Source organism: Taudactylus pleione, unplaced genomic scaffold (assembly GCF_031769625.1).
Source record: "Taudactylus pleione unplaced genomic scaffold, aTauple2 ptg000615l, whole genome shotgun sequence".
NCBI lineage: Eukaryota > Metazoa > Chordata > Amphibia > Anura > Myobatrachidae > Taudactylus > Taudactylus pleione.
Window position 1 is genome coordinate 3,180,626 of NW_028285017.1, and position 15,670 is coordinate 3,196,295.

The 15,670-nt window shown below is 48.4% G+C and overlaps 1 protein-coding gene across 2 annotated transcripts in view; it reads left to right on the plus strand.

Moving 5' to 3' along the window:
• Positions 1-15,670, plus strand: part of LRIG2 (leucine rich repeats and immunoglobulin like domains 2) — a 112,487-nt gene that overhangs the window by 47,922 nt on the left and 48,895 nt on the right. For both annotated transcript variants that reach the window (XM_088454428.1, XM_088454429.1), the window contains exons 5-6: positions 8,607-8,750; positions 9,182-9,325. In XM_088454428.1, coding sequence (XP_088310554.1) covers positions 8,607-8,750; positions 9,182-9,325 — 288 coding nt within the window. The remainder of the gene's footprint in view (positions 1-8,606; positions 8,751-9,181; positions 9,326-15,670) is intronic.

Sequence of the window (15,670 nt, forward strand, 5' to 3'; positions counted from 1 at the left end):
AAAAAAAAAGAAGAAGATTTTATTATTTTATTTTTACTGTCTTCAGAGCGGCAGCATCAGACTGTCCATCTGGACGTCTACGCTGCCGCTCCAACAGCCCCGCTGGCGCTGCGACGCCGGTACTGATCCGGGGATCGCAGCGGGACCCCGGAGTCAGTACTAGCGTGGCTCCGGGACCTCCCAAGGACTGCTGCCGGACTGAAGGGGCCAGGTAAGCTGCGTGCAGCGCTGTCAGCACTGCACGCGGGGAAAATGCAGTCTTCATGCCGCCGGTCTCTGGGGACAGACCGGCGGCGCTAGTAGCGGCGGCGGGCTCCCCCTCTTCAGGCATACCCCGCGTGTCCGCTGGCCCCCGGGGTGTAAGTACCGGCGGGGAACCGGCTTCCCCGGGGGTTTAGTACTAGCAGGTGAGGCAGCCTTCCCTGCTTCAGCGCTCCTCCCCTCAGCCCAGCGCGCCTTCTCTCATGTGTGCTGGCGTCGCTCGGCCACTCCTCCTCAGAGCTCTCCGGCAGCCATCTTCCTCAGGCAGCATAGCAGAGCTCCCAGGCAGGCTTCCAGTGGACCAGTCCCCCTGCATACCTCTCCCCCTGCAAAGGACAGTGTTCGCAGCACTATAGCCCTCCCAGACACTGAATCTGGGAGGTTGATTGTAGCGGAAGGTGCAGTGAGTATAACTTCTCTGCATGGTATGTGACTTTTTGCTAGTGCTGCTGTCTGTGCTTATTTTCTACTTACTGTCAGCTTTTTACCTATCCCTTTCCTTCTCCTACGGCCCGCAGGTGCGTGGGGGAGGGGTGTTCTTTCTGTGTACCTCACTTATATAAATCTACGTATTTGTGAGGTCCGTCACATACTGCGGTGTGCTCCTCAGTACCATATTGTGGGCTGTTTGGGTTGCATACTTGGGAGTGCGTGGGTGTTATACGCCTTACCTCGTTTCGGTGAGACACTTTTTTTGCAAAAAGTTTGTGTCATGTCTGATGAGGGGAATGAGCGCTCCGAGGCTCCTGTGTTGTTTTCCTGCCGACGCTGTTCGGCAGGGGTTGACGGGGCAGATTTGTCTCAGGACGGTCTGTGCGGGCGGTGCCAGTTGGTACCTGGACCCTCTAAACCCCAGGATCCTCCGTGGGTAATGTTTACGCAAGTGCTGGCGTCAATCGCGGACCGACTTGCGGTCCCGACTGCGGCCCCTTCTAGGGCGTTGCCCCAGCCTACCATGCCCCGTTCCCCGGGTGTGACTCGTCTGGTGCAGTCTCCTCCCGGGTCTCAGACTGTGGGTCCTTATGCGGGTTTGCCGGTATACGTGCAAACCCCCACGGTGCCGCAGCAGTCGATGGTACCTTTTCAGGGGTATCCTCAGGCAGTACCCCCGCCTTGGGTGGACGTCCTCTCCAGCTCTGTTCAGAGTCTGGCAGCTTCGTCATCAGCTTTTCAACATATGTTGCACAGTGATTTGCCCCCACGGGCGTCCAAGCATTCCGTTCCGGCTTCACTGGCGGCTCAGTTCACGGACACGGACGTGTCTTCGGATGACGGGGAGATCCATGAAGACTCTGACTCGGATGCCGGGGCCCAGGAGATGGAGGCTAAGTCTTCCATTAATGTGCCGGCATTGGTTAGGGCGGTGCGGGCCATCCTTCACATTGAGGAGGATGTGCCCGCCCCCAGGTCAAAATACCCAAATTTTAAAAAGGCCACGGTAGCTTCGACGGTTTTTCCCCTGTCCGATCAATTGACGGATCATATGGCAGGGGCCTGGCAGTTGCCCAGCAAGAGGTTCCAACCGCAGAAGCGGTTGGCTTCGAACTATCCGTTTCCGGAGGCTCATTGCAGGAAGTGGGAAACTCCTCCAGCGGTGGATTCCCACGTTACCCGCTTAATTAAAAGCGCTACGTTGCCTTTGCCGTCGATCTCCTCCCTGAAGGATCCCACGGACAGGAAGGTGGAGACTTGTTTGAAGTCTATCTACTCTCTCTCGGGGGCGGTGGCCCGTCCGTCCATGGCCATCTCTTGGGTGGCTAAGGCCATCGAGAGCTGGGCCAATGCTTTGGAGGATACCTTTCCGGAAGATGCTCCGGAGATCCAGAGAGCGTTGATAGGTCAAATGAAGGATGCGGCTTCCTACATTGGGGAAGCATCGTTAGACGCAAGCCTGCTAACCTCTCGGGTGTCGGCTGCAGCTGTGTCGGCGCTTCGGTCCTTGTGGCTGAGGTCTTGGAGAGCTGACGCTGACTCCAAAAAGGGACTGGAGGCCTTACCTTTTAATGGGGAGTTGGTTTTTGGTCCAGACTTGGACAAAATTGTGGACACTCTGGCTAAGTCTAAATCAGCCTTCCTCCCTTCGGCTTCTGCTCCTACCAAGGTACGGAGCTCTGCTTTTCGGTCCTTTCGGGTTCAGGGCAAGGCAAAAGGTCAGTCCTTCCCGAGGCAGTCGACGACCAAGGCCGCTTCTAAGCCCAAGAAGCAGCCCTGGAGTGCCAGTCGCCCTTCTTCCAAGCAGGAAGATAAACCTTCTGCCTGATGGGACGGGCCTCCCTCTGGGGGACCCCAGAGTGGGAGGCCGACTTCTTCTATTTGCCCAGTGCTGGCACAATACCACCACGGATGCCTGGGTTCGAGAAGTGGTCTCCCAGGGGTACGCCCTGTCTTTTCGGCACAGACCGCCCCACCAGTTTTTCTGCACGAGTCCTTCTCAGGATACGACCAAGTCTTTACAGATTCAGGAAGCTATAGAGTCCTTGCTGACAGCAGGGGTCATTGTTCCCGTTCCTCAATTACAACGAGGGACGGGGTTCTATTCTTCTCTTTCTGGTGCGGAAACCCAATGGTTCTCATCGCCCTATCCTCAACTTGAAGTCTCTGAACAAATTCCTCAGAGTTCCCAAGTTCAGGATGGAAACGTTACGTTCCATCATTCTGGCGATGGAACCGGGGGATTACATGGTGTCCCTGGATATCCAGGACGCCTACCTCCATGTTCCGATAGCACCTTCGCACCAGCGGTATCTGAGGTTCGCTATCCTTCAACACCATTACCAGTTCCGGGCGCTACCCTTTGGTCTCTCCACGGCACCGAGGGTGTTCACGAAGATTATGGCGGTCATGGCCGCACATCTTCGGAACCAGAATGTACGGCTACTACCGTATCTGGACGACCTCCTGTTGCTGGCGAGTTCCCCGGAGGTACTGCTTCATCATCTCCACTTGACGGTCGCTTGCCTGCAAGCGCACGGGTGGCTGATAAATTGGAAAAAGTCCTCCCTGATTCCATCTCAGCGGATGGTTCATTTGGGAGCCCTGCTGGATTCTCGGCAGCAAAGGATCTTCCTGACCCCGGAGAAGGTCTCCTCCCTGCAGCTGAGGATACCCAGTTGCCTGAGCAGTTGCCGCCTGTCGGTCCATTCGGCTATGAGGGTTTTGGGCTCCATGGTGTCAACATTCGAAATGGTGGAATTTGCCCAGTTCCATTCCCGGCCTCTGCAGGGGCTGATTCTATCGGAATGGAACGGGTTACTTCACCGGATCCGCTCTCAGTTGCTGGTGTTGTCCCCGGAGGTTCGGCAGTCTTTGGCTTGGTGGCTTCAGACAGCTCATCTGGTCGAGGGGCGTCCCTTTTGGATCCCGGACTGGGTCCTGCTCACGACGGATGCCAGTCTTCGGGGTTGGGGGGCAGTGACCGGCTCGTTGTCACTTCAGGGTCGTTGGTCTGCGGAAGAAGCTCTTCTTCCCATCAACATTCTGGAACTGCGGGCGGTCTATCGGGCCCTGCAGTCGTCCGGTCCCGCTCTTTACGGACGGGCGGTTCAGGTGCAGTCCGACAACGCCACCACGGTGGCGTATATCAACCACCAAGGAGGAACTCGAAGTTGGGCAGCAATGTCGGAGGTGTCTCGCATCCTTGCTTGGGCGGAGTGTCACATTCCAGCGATCTCGGCAGTCTTCATTCCCGGAGTCCTCAATTGGGAGGCGGACTTCCTCAGCCGTCACGACGTGCATCCCGGGAAATGGTCGCTTCACCTAGAGGTGTTTCAGCTACTCGTGGACAGGTGGGGGCTGCTGGAGCTGGACTTGATGGCCTCCCGTCACAATCACAAGTTGCCCGTTTACGGGTCAAGGACAAGAGACGCAGGCGCCAGTCTGGTAGACGCGCTGTCGGTGAAATGGACGTTTCACCTGGCGTATCTGTTTCCTCTGATATCCTTACTTCCTCGGGTTCTGCGGAAATTCAAATAGGACGGCGGCACACTCGTGCTGGTTGCTTCGGCGTGGCCCAGACGTCCTTGGTACTCCGATCTGAGGTGTCTCTCCATCGACGCTCCGTACCTTCTTCCTCAGCGTCGGGACCTGTTGTCTCAAGGGCCCTGCCTTTACCCGGATCTGGGTCGGCTGTCTTTGACGGCGTGGCTCTTGAGACAGCCGTATTGAGGTCTAGGGGTTTCTCCAGTTCAGTCATTGGTACCATGCTTAGGGCACGCAAGCCTGCCTCCGCACGGATTTACCACAGGGTGTGGCGCACTTACTTTCAGTGGTGTGAATCCAGAAACTATGATCCTCAGGTGTTCCGGGTTTCCAGAATCTTGGAGTTCCTTCAATCAGGTTTGGACCTCGGCTTACGCCTGGCCTCTCTGAAGGTTCATGTGTCTGCATTGTCCGTGTGGTTTCAGCGTCGGATTGCTACATTACCGGATGTTCACACCTTTTTCCAGGGTGTTCTCAGGATAAAGCCTCCCTTCGTGCCTCCTGTGGCTCCTTGGGACTTGGCGGTGGTGCTACGGGTCTTGCAGGGTCATCCTTTTGAGCCTCTTGAGGTGGTGGACCTCAAGTGGCTGACGTTCAAGACCGTTTTTCTCCTAGCAATTGCTTCTGCCAGGAGGGTGTCAGAGTTGGGGGCGCTTTCCTGTCGCCCTCCTTTTCTGATTTTTCATCAGGACAGAGCGGTGCTCCGCACTCGTCCTGAGTTTTTGCCCAAAGTGGTCTCAAAGCTCCACATTAATCAGGAACTTGTTGTGCCAGCTTTTCATTCGCCTGATCTTTCAGCTGGTGAGGCTTCCTTAGATGTAGTCCGGGCACTTAGAATCTATGTGGATCGGACTGCTTCGGTTAGGAAGTCGGATTCTTTGTTTGTCCTCTTCGGTTTTCACAAGAGAGGTTGGCCTGCCAACAAGCAAACATTAGCCCGTTGGCTTCGTTCCGTTATTTGTGAGGCTTATGCACAGGAGGGTTTACCTGTGCCAGCCTCTGTTAAGGCTCATTCCACTCGTTCTGTGGGTCCCTCTTGGGCTGCTAGACGTGGCGCCTCCGCTGTTCACCTGTGTAAGGCGGCCACTTGGTCTTCAATTCAAACGTTTTTGAGGTTCTATGTGTTTGACACCTTCGCCTCTCAGGATGCATCCTTCGGGCTCCGGGTACTCCTTTCAGCACAGGAGCGTCCCCGCCCTTAGTTGAACTGCTTTGGGACATCCCCAAGGTCAACCCTGTGGACCCCCTATGGACCCTGAAGTAGAAAACAAGAGATATGGTAAGAACTTACCTTTGTTATCTCTGTTTCTACGAAGTCCATAGGGTCCACAGGGCGCCCGCCCTGACGCACCTGGCTTCAAATGGGCTGTGTGGCTGGTCACCGGTTTTCCGTCTCCCATTTCTGTGAGTATGGTTTCTTGTGTGTTCCAGTCTTCCTTCTCTCTGTTTAGTCTCCTCCTCCGGCCTTAGCTGCTTACCAACTGAGGTGCCTGTGGCCGGGGCGGGGTATAGAGGAGGACGGACCCAAGTGCATCCTGGGAGCAGCAAAGCTTTAACTGCGTGGTGCCCATGGATCCAGATCCAGTTATACCCCAAGGTCAACCCTGTGGACCCTATGGACTTCGTAGAAACAGAGATAACAAAGGTAAGTTCTTACCATATCTCTTGTTGTTGTGTGCAATTTACAATATCATCTATATTTACATGTTTCTTAATTATTTAAAGAAAAAAAAAAATGTAACCAGAGTACGTAAAAAATTGGTTCTACTTCACTGTTTCTGGGTCCTATCACAATTTGTTTTTGAACACCTATGTGCCTACCTACATAGCATTAGGCCACCCACATGCCCTTAAATGCCCATCTGATCCCACTACATAACATCAGACCACTCCACATGCCCCTAAAATGTCATAACTAGGGCTAGGTTGACGCAGAAGACAATGTAAATATTTAAATATTCTCTATAAAGCGATTCGTAATAGGTAAGCGCTGTCTGAAGAATGATTAAAGATCAAAAGAAGACTTCACACACCAGTTGTTTCAAAAGTATCACATACCTATGATAGTCGCATGCCATTGGCAGTGCAAAATACAGTACTAAGAGGAGTTATTAGTGATGAAATAGCGGAAACTTGCACAGACTTAAGACTACACAAGAATTAATTTTGTTATTTACAAGAAAAAACCCTCAATGTTTTTTAACCAGTGTTGCATTTTAAAAATGCTTATGTGAACAGTCATGTACAGATCATGATGCATGCAGTGCCTTCTATGACATTTTTGCTTAAGCTAGTAAAATACATGTGAGAAGTTACACAGAGGAACACTATGCTCAGTGCCTGACATCTTTCAAAAGCAAATCTATGGTTTTTAACAGCTCTAACCTGTGCATGTCAAGCAAATGTGTTGCAACACAACTATACTTGCAATTCACAATGGTGAAATAAAGCCATGGCCAAAAGTTTTGAGAATGACACAAGTATTGGTTTTCACAAAGTTTGCTGCTTCAGTGTTTTTAGACCTCTTTGTCAGATGTTACTATGGTATACTGAAGCAATATTACGAGCATTTCAGAAGTATCAAAGGCTTTTATTGACAATTAATTTTTAAGTTTATGCAAAAAGGCAATATTTGCATTGTTGACCCTTCTTTTTCAAGACCTCTGCAATTCGCCCTGGCATGCTGTCAATCAACTTCTGGGCCACATACTGACTGACTGGCCGCCCAGTCTTGCCTAATCAATGCTTGGAGTTTGTCAGAATTTGTGGGTTTTTATTTGTCCACCCGCCTCTTGAGGATGGACCACAAATTCTCAATTGGATTAAGGTCTGGGGAGTTTCCTGGCCATGAACCCAAAATGTTGATGTTTTGTTACCAGAGCCACTTAGACACTTTTGCCTTATGGCAAGGTGCTCCATCACGCTGGAAAAGGTATTGTTCATCACCAAACTGTTCTTGGATGGTTAGGAGAAGTTGCTCTTGGAGGATGTTTTGGTACCATTCTTTATGCATGGCTGTGTTCTTAGGCAAAATTATGAGTGAACCCACTCCCTTGGCTGAAAAGCAACCCCACACATGAATGTTCTCAGGATGCTTTATTGTTGGCATGACACAGGACTGATGGTAGCACTCACCTTTCCTTCTCCGGACAAGCATTTTTCCAGATGCCCCAAACAATCTGAAGGGGAATCCTCAGAGAAAATAACTTTAGCCTAGTCCTCAGCAGTTCAATCCCTGTACCTTTTGAAAAATATCAGTCTGTCCCTGATGTTTTTCCTGGAGAGAAGTGGCTTCTTTACTACCCTTCTTGACACCAGGCCATCCTTCAAAAGTCTTCGCCTCACTGTGCATGAAGATGCACTCACATCTGCCTGCTGCCATTTCTGAGCAACTTCTGAGCAAGCACTGGTGGTGCCTCGATCCCGCAGCTGAGTAAACTAGGAGAAAGTCCTGGCGCTTGCTGGACATTCTTGGCCGCCCTGAAGCCTTCTTCACAACTATTGATCCTCTCTCATTGAAGTTATTGATGATCCGATAAATGGTTGTTTTAGGTGCCATCTTTCTAGCAGCAATATCTTTGCCTGTGAAGCCCTTTTTGTGCAAAGCAATGATGACTGCATGTGTTTCTTTGCAGGTAACCATGGTTAACAGAGGAAGAACAATGATTTCAAGTTCCACTCTCCTTTTAAATATTCCAGTCTGTTAATCTAACTCAATCAGCATGACAGGGTGATCTCCAGCCTTGTCCTCGTCAACACTCACCTGTGTTAACGAGAGAATAACTGACCTGATGTCAGCTGGTCCTTTTGTGGCGGGGCTGAAATGCAGTGGAAATGTTTTTGGGATTAAGTTCATTGTCATGGCAAAGAGGGACTTTGCAATTCATTTGATCACTCTTCATGACATTCTGGAGTATATGCAAATTGTCGTCATAAAAACTGAAGCAGTAGACTTTGTGAAAACCAATAATTGTGTAATTCTCAAAACTTTTGACCATGGCTGTACACGTGGGCCCAGGAAGTCCAGCCTCCAGCAGGCTGAGGTAACATACCATGGCTAGTCAGACTTTTCCATGTCAGTGAAGCATAGGTGGGAAGCATGTTACCATAAAGGTGATCTATGTTTATAGTGTTCTGTGGCAAAGCTTGCAGTTCTGCATGTTAATCATATCTATAATAACTTTTTTGGGGAAAAAAAGATTTCTAGGTATCAGGGCTGCACCTGATAATATGGAGATATTAGTTTAGTCCTTATCTAATGTTTTGCTTGGTTAAGTCAAATATTTAAATTAGGTTTCAATTGTGTTTTGTAAACAATCTGGCTTTCATCCTGTTGAGCTTATTTGTCTATTTTACTTATTTTTCAGGAACTTGAGCAATAATAAAATTGCTGCTTTAGAATTTGGGTCTTTAGACAACTTATCTGGATCATTAATAGTTTTGAAACTGAACAGGAACAAAATTAGTGTGGTTCAACCCAAAAGTTTAAAGCTCCCTCATTTACAGTATCTGTGAGTATTTTTCCTTTTACTTGTTTTTGTGTGTGACCAGAGTATATGTGCTGTGTCCATCCAGCAGACAACATGAATTATGCGGGTATACATTTACAGCCCTTGTTTCCCGTTCTTCCGGTCAGTTATCAATTGTCGATATGTCAGTAGATTAGGGAAAAACTGCATGTTAAAAATTCCGTGATTCGGGATCGGTGAGTTGAGGATTTCCAACATGTTGAATTTCCACAATTTGCCAGCATTAACAGAACGGGGATTTGGGGTAATACATCTGAGTTGTATGGGCCCCTATAGTTTATAGGTATTTTTTTTTAAAAAGCTGGATGTTCAATGTAATTAACATATTGATACTACGATTTATTCTGCCTACTACTTCAAAACAATACATTTTGTAAGTAAAATATGTAACTGTACTTTTTTCATTCTTGTAGTGAGTTGAGACGTAATCGAATGCAAATTATAGAAAGCTTGACTTTCCAAGGACTGGACTCGCTGAAATCTTTAAAACTCCAGAGGAATGGAATCAACAAGCTAATGGATGGTGCATTCTTTGGGCTGGACAATATGGAACATCTGTACGTAATTGTTTTACTAATCTTTGACATAAAGTTTACTATCTAATTTCTACATATCTAGAAACATAGTGCATGCAGTGAAAATTAGATGGCCTTAGATTCTACTGCTTCTCCACATTTCTTCTATTTGTAGGTTAGGCTGAAATAAGCATATTTATTAGTGATGGTTGTGTGTTAGAGTTGCATGAGTGTAGCTGGGGGAAGTCAGTGGTTGGGTTTGTGGGGTTGGACTTCAAGTGAGTCACAGTATAGTATGCAAAAGGGATGGAAAGCGACAAAAATACAACCACTTTTTCTTCTTCAGGTTCCATAGGGATCCGCAGGGATACCATGGGAATAATGTGGTTGGAGTGATCCAGGCACCAAACAGTTAAAGCTTTCAACTCCCAGGATGCCTCTGGTCCTCCTCCACATATACCCCTCCCCTGTTTGTTTGGTGCGGCAGGATTCAGACGCACCTTTGTAACGGGACTAATCTTTTATTTTATGTTTTATTTTATTTTCTATGTTTTGACGTAGCAGTGCTCCATGCATGCACTGTGACTCCATCTACCTCCGCCAGGCCGCAACACCAGTAACATCTCTGGTGATTTTGGCAGGTCACGGCAGAGCTTGCTAGCAGCGATGCTGGCGGCCGGACTGCAACCAGATGCACAGTGATGTCAGGTAAGGCGATTCCGCACTAACGGAGGACCGCGCGTGGCAGGCCTGGCTTCCGGCGCCGGAAGCCGCTGCAGTGTGGGCCTGGAGCATCTGCTTTCTCACTAGACCACGGGGGACTTATCGTCTGACGCCAGGGATCGGCAGCAAACGCTTCTGCGGCCATGAGGCAAGCTTACCCGGCTGGTTGATGCAGCTTAGGGGAGGTAGGCTCTCCCCCTGCAGCTCCTCCCTCAACCCAGATGCAGTTCCTTCAGAGGTTTTCGCGCATCTGGTTCGCGCCTCCTACCCGCCTTGTGTATATGAGATGCTCACAGTCCACTATCGGTGCGCAGCTGTTGGTTTCAGGAGGTTTTGGGTCAGTCTCCCTGTATACCTCTCCATGGGTCAGGTATGTAGTGCTGTTTTGAGTAGTTGATTTAGAGCCCATTGCAACTAAATTGCATATGCATTGTATGTGACTGTTTGCTAGCTGCAGTATTGATACTTCCTTTTATTTCTAACTCAGTTATAACTATCAGTGTTTTTCTCCTCATCCCTCTGTTGCAGGTGTATGGGTTTTTTTACTTGTTTTGTGAAGACTGTTACATTATTTTGCATTGTTACCTTTATAATTGATATGTCAACAATTAAAGGGAATCAGGAGGGGGAGGCCCCTGTGCCAGTTTCATGTAAATTCTGTTTGGCGGACTTGTCCTCTCAGGACTTTATAAATTATGGTTTGTGTGCTGTCTGTTATGAAGAGCCACCTCATCAGTCCAGTATACCAGTCCCTTTACAGGAGCCATCTTGTGTGTCCTTCTTGTCTCAGGTAATGAAGCAGTTTGTGGTTCGTATGATACTCTGATACTGCCTCCTTGTATGGGGTACCACAGCATGCTACTATATGTTTGCACCTCCTATACATCCTTCCTGAATGGATGCTTATGCTCACTTAAGTCAGGGTATGGCTTAGTCAGCTGTTGCAAGCAGACCGTTAGTCACTAAGGTGCCTAAACGGAAGTTATCTTTTTATCATGCTGTTGAGCATATGGATTCAGATGCATCATCAAAGGGATCAGAGTATGCGCAGGGTTCTTCTTCGGGGTCTACCTCGGGAGAGGAGGACCATCCTTCTACATTGGATGTTCCTTCTTTGGTGAGGGCGGTTAAATCAATCCTAGATATACAGGATGATGAACCAGCTCCTAGTAAGAAGGCTCCAGTTTTAAACACCGGAAAGGTGGTAAAAGCAGAGTTGCCTAAATCCGAGCAGCTCACTGAACTTATGAAAGAGGCATGCGGTAACCCGGATAACCAGTTTTATGTTACTAAAAGATTAGCTGCATCATTGTTTCCTTTTCCAGCTTCTGAATGTACTAAGTAGGAATACCTATTCCATCAGCATCTTCTCTCAGAGATCCTACAGATGGGAAAATTTAAACATGTCTTAAGGCAATATTTTCATAATCTGGAGCTGTTACTCGTACAGCTATGGCTGTGGCTTGGGTAGCCAAAGCGGTCGAAGAATGGACGGTTTCTCTACCAGATGCTACCAGAAAACAGCTCACATATATCTCCCACATACGGGAAGCAGCCTCCTATTTGTGAGGAGCTGCAATAGATGCAGGACCCTTAGCTTCTAAAGCATCAGCAGCCTCAGTGGTAGCTCGTAGGGTCCTTTGGTTAAGGTCCTGGAAAGCTGATACAGGGTCAAAGAAGGCTCTGGAATCCTTACCTCTCTATGGAAATACACTGTTTGGAGCAGAATCAGATAAGATAATAGCTACTCTGGCAGCTTCAAAATCTGCAGGCCTGCCATCTACGGCTACATTAAAGCCTAGGCTTTTTTCTTTTTGGGCCTTTTGTCCTCAGGGATGAGCAAAGGAATAGTATTCTTTCAGGCCGTCTAGTTTTTGCAGGACAACCAGGCGACAAACTAAGGTTTGGGCCGGCCAGACGTCCAGCTTCTAAGCCGGACGACAAACCCTCGGCCTGATGGAGTGGGCATCCTCCTGGGGGATCCCAGGGTGGGGGGCCATCTTCTTCAGTTTGCGCAGTACTGGCATCAAACAACAACAGATGCCTGTGTCGGAGAAGTGGTCTCTCGGGGGTATGCCCTCACTTTCCGGAGGCATCCTCCCCAGAAGTTGTTTTTTGCACAAATCCTCCATCAGATGCGGTCAAGAACTTGGCACTTCAGGAAGCCTTTTTCTCCCTGCGGCAGGCAGGGGTAATAATTCTGGTTCCTTTGTTGCAACAAGGAAGGGGTTATTATTACAATCTATTTTTGGTTCACAAACCGAATGGGTCTCATCGCCCTATTCTAAATCTGAAAACCCTCAACAAATGTATCCTTGTACCCCAGTTTCGTATGGAAACTCTTCGGTCAAATATTTTGACAATGGAGCCTGAGGATTTTATGGTATCCCTGGACATTCAAGGTGGGGTATCTGCTTGTGCCTATTACGCCATCCCACCAGCAATTTCTACGGTTTGCTGTCCTGCAACAACATTACCAGTTTCAGGCACTGCCATTTGGTCTATCTATGGCCCCTCGAGTCTTTACCAAAATAATGGCGGCTATGACGGCCTATCTCAGGCGTCAGAGAATCAGATTACTACCATATCTGGACGACCTTCTGATATTGGCACAGTAAAACACCATCTCCAACTGACCATTGTCGGTCTACAGAAGCGCGGCTGGATCATCAATTGGAAGAAATCCTCTCTTTCTCCATCACAGCAGATGGTAGGCACTTCTGGATTCTCAGGCACAAAGGGTGTTTCTGCCAGAGGACAAGATTGCGGCCCTATCGTTGCGAGTACGCAAATTGCTACGCATGTGAAGGGTATCCATTCTATCAGCGATGCAGGTCCTGGGGGTCAATGGTATCCACCTTCGACTTGGTCGGGTGTGCTCGGTTCCATTCCAGGCCTCTGTAAAAATTGATTCTCTCCAGGTGGAACGGACAGTATCATCTAATAAGGTCCCAGAGGATTCTTCTTCAATCTAGTGGTTTGTCTCTCTCGTGTTGGCTACAAAAGGATCATCTGGACAAAGGTCGCCCATTCTGGATTTTAAATTGGGTGCTTCGCACCATGGACGCCAGTCTAAGCGGATGGGGTGCAGTGACAGGTCATCACACTTTTCAGGAAAGATGGACAAATCAGGAAAATCATCTGCACATAAACATTCTGGAGCTTCGAGCAGTATACAAAGCACTCATTGTGGCAATAGACCTGCTCCAGGGAAGGCCACTCCAGATCCAGTCTAACAACGCGACCGCAGTAGCTTATGTCAATCATCAGGGAGGCACGCAAAGTCATGCAGCAATGAACGAAGTGACAAGAGTTCTGATTTGGGCAGAATTCATCTTCCGGCTATCTCGGCAATATTCATTCCGAGGGTTCTCAATTGGGAAGCAGATGTGTACTACCAGACATAGGCCCTCATTCAGAGTCGGTCGCAAGAAGCGATCGCTCTCTCTGAATGAGGGCGGCCACTTTTTTTTTCTTAGTGCGGCCTGTGGGTTACCACCCACAGCTTTGCAACCCACCAGGGTGATGGTCGCAATGGTCAAAACCATCACGACCACCGGGCTTGCGACGAGACCCTAAGGTTGGGTCTCGGCAACCGCAAGCCCCAGGGAGCTTCCTGCTCTAATCGAGCAGGAAGCTCCCCACTGACATCACTGCTGATGTCAGTGCGGCCACCCACAAAACGGCAAGCGTTCCATTAGGAACGCCTCCGTTTGTGTAGCCGCCCCCCCTGTAAAACAGGGCGAGCTGGAGCCAGTGACCTCCAGCCCGGCGCTGCAGGGAGGCTCCAAGCCGGACACCCGCTGAGATGTTATTACCAGCGGGTGCCCAGCTTCTTCCATGCAGCACCGCGTTAGCCGGAGGCTGGAGTTCTCTTCTGAACTCCAGCTTCCGGCTCTCCCCATGCGCACTATGGGAGAGACGTTATGACTTCTCTCCCATAGTTCCGAGGAGCAGCCTGGCGCACAGGACGGGGATTAAGGTAAGTGTTTTTTTTTTTTCTTTGTACAAGCGGCTCTACAGGGGCTTAACTATGGGGGCACAACTATGGGAGCACTGCTACAGGGGCACAACTATGGGGGCACTGCTACAGGTGCATTATATGGGGGCACTACTACAGGGGCATTATATGGGGGCGTACTACAGGGGCATAACTATGGGGGCACTACTATAGAATTTCCTTCCTTTTAAATCAAGGGGGTAACGTCGGCGTATCTAAATATATTTTGGGGTAAAAGGTAAAAAAGTTCCCTGATCCCTGGCTTAGAAGGTTAAACATACAGGGTAAATATCCCCAGCCTTATACTTAATAAAACACAAGAATGATCTGAATGCTCTATCTTGAGCAGTATTTAAAAACATTACCAAGATTTCAAAATGGCAACTTATTGTAATGATTTTTCTCCTTGTATCCATAAAAAACAGACCCATAAATGTAACTACTTCTTTGTGTGGGGAAATCTTCTCCAGTAGGTATGTATTTATTTGAACAGCTTGTTCCTCTGTATAGGTAGTATATTCCACCTTTATAATATGGACAATCTTCGTGGACACACTGGCATTAAATTAGGACTTCAAGCTGGTCGATTTCTTTCCTCCGATTTCCCTCCTCCCAAGGGTCCTCAGGAAATTCAAGCAGGAAGGCGGAACAGTAATAATAATAGTGGCTCCTGCTTGGCCCAGACGTCATTTGTTCTCCGACATACAGAATCTATCAATAGACAGTCCGTATCCTCTTCCTCTATGGCCGGAACTGTTAGCACAGGTTCCCTGCCTGCATCCGTACTTATCTCATCTGTCTTTGACGGCGTGGCTCTTGAATCTTCCATCTTAAAAGCCAAAGGTGTTTCCAGTTCTGTGATTCAGACAATGCTTAAGGCACGAAAGCTGCCTTCTGCCGCATCTATTACAGGGTTTGTCAGTCTCTTGTTCTATTGTGTTCCCACAGAATATATGACCTCAAGGTGTTTAGGGTTTCCCGGGTACTGACTTTTCTCCAGGCTGGATTAGACCTTGGTCTCTCACCTGGCCACTTTGAAAGTGCAGGTTTCTGCACGGTCAGTCTGGTTCCAGAGAAAGATTGCTTCTTTACCAGATGTTAAAAAAAATTTTCAGAGGGTTCTCCAAGTTCAGCCACCCTTTGTCCCACCGGTAGCACCGTGGGATTTATCTTTGGTTCTTCAAGCTCCCCCATTTGAACCTCTGGACTCTATAGACTTGAAATGGTTGACGGTGAAGACACCTATTTCTTCTGCACACAGAGTCTGACTTGGGGAGTGACAAGAGAGCACTGACATTTTTTATTTTCACCAGGGTAGAGTTGTTCTTCATACAAGGGAGGGTTACCTTCCTAAGGTAGAGTCCCATTTTCATACGAATGAAAAAATTGTGGTTCCAGCTTTTCAGGCTTCAGATCTTTCTGTAGGGGAAGCCTCCATGGATGTAGTTTGTGTTCTCTGTGTATGTGTATATGTGTGTGTATGTATATATATGTGTGTGTATATATATATATATGTATATATGTGTGTGTGTATATATATATATATATATATATATATATATATATATATATATTAGGGGTGTGCACCGGCCACTTTTCGTGTTTTGGATCTGGATCTTTCTACGTGTTTTGGATCTGGATTGGTTTTGCCAAAACCACCCTTC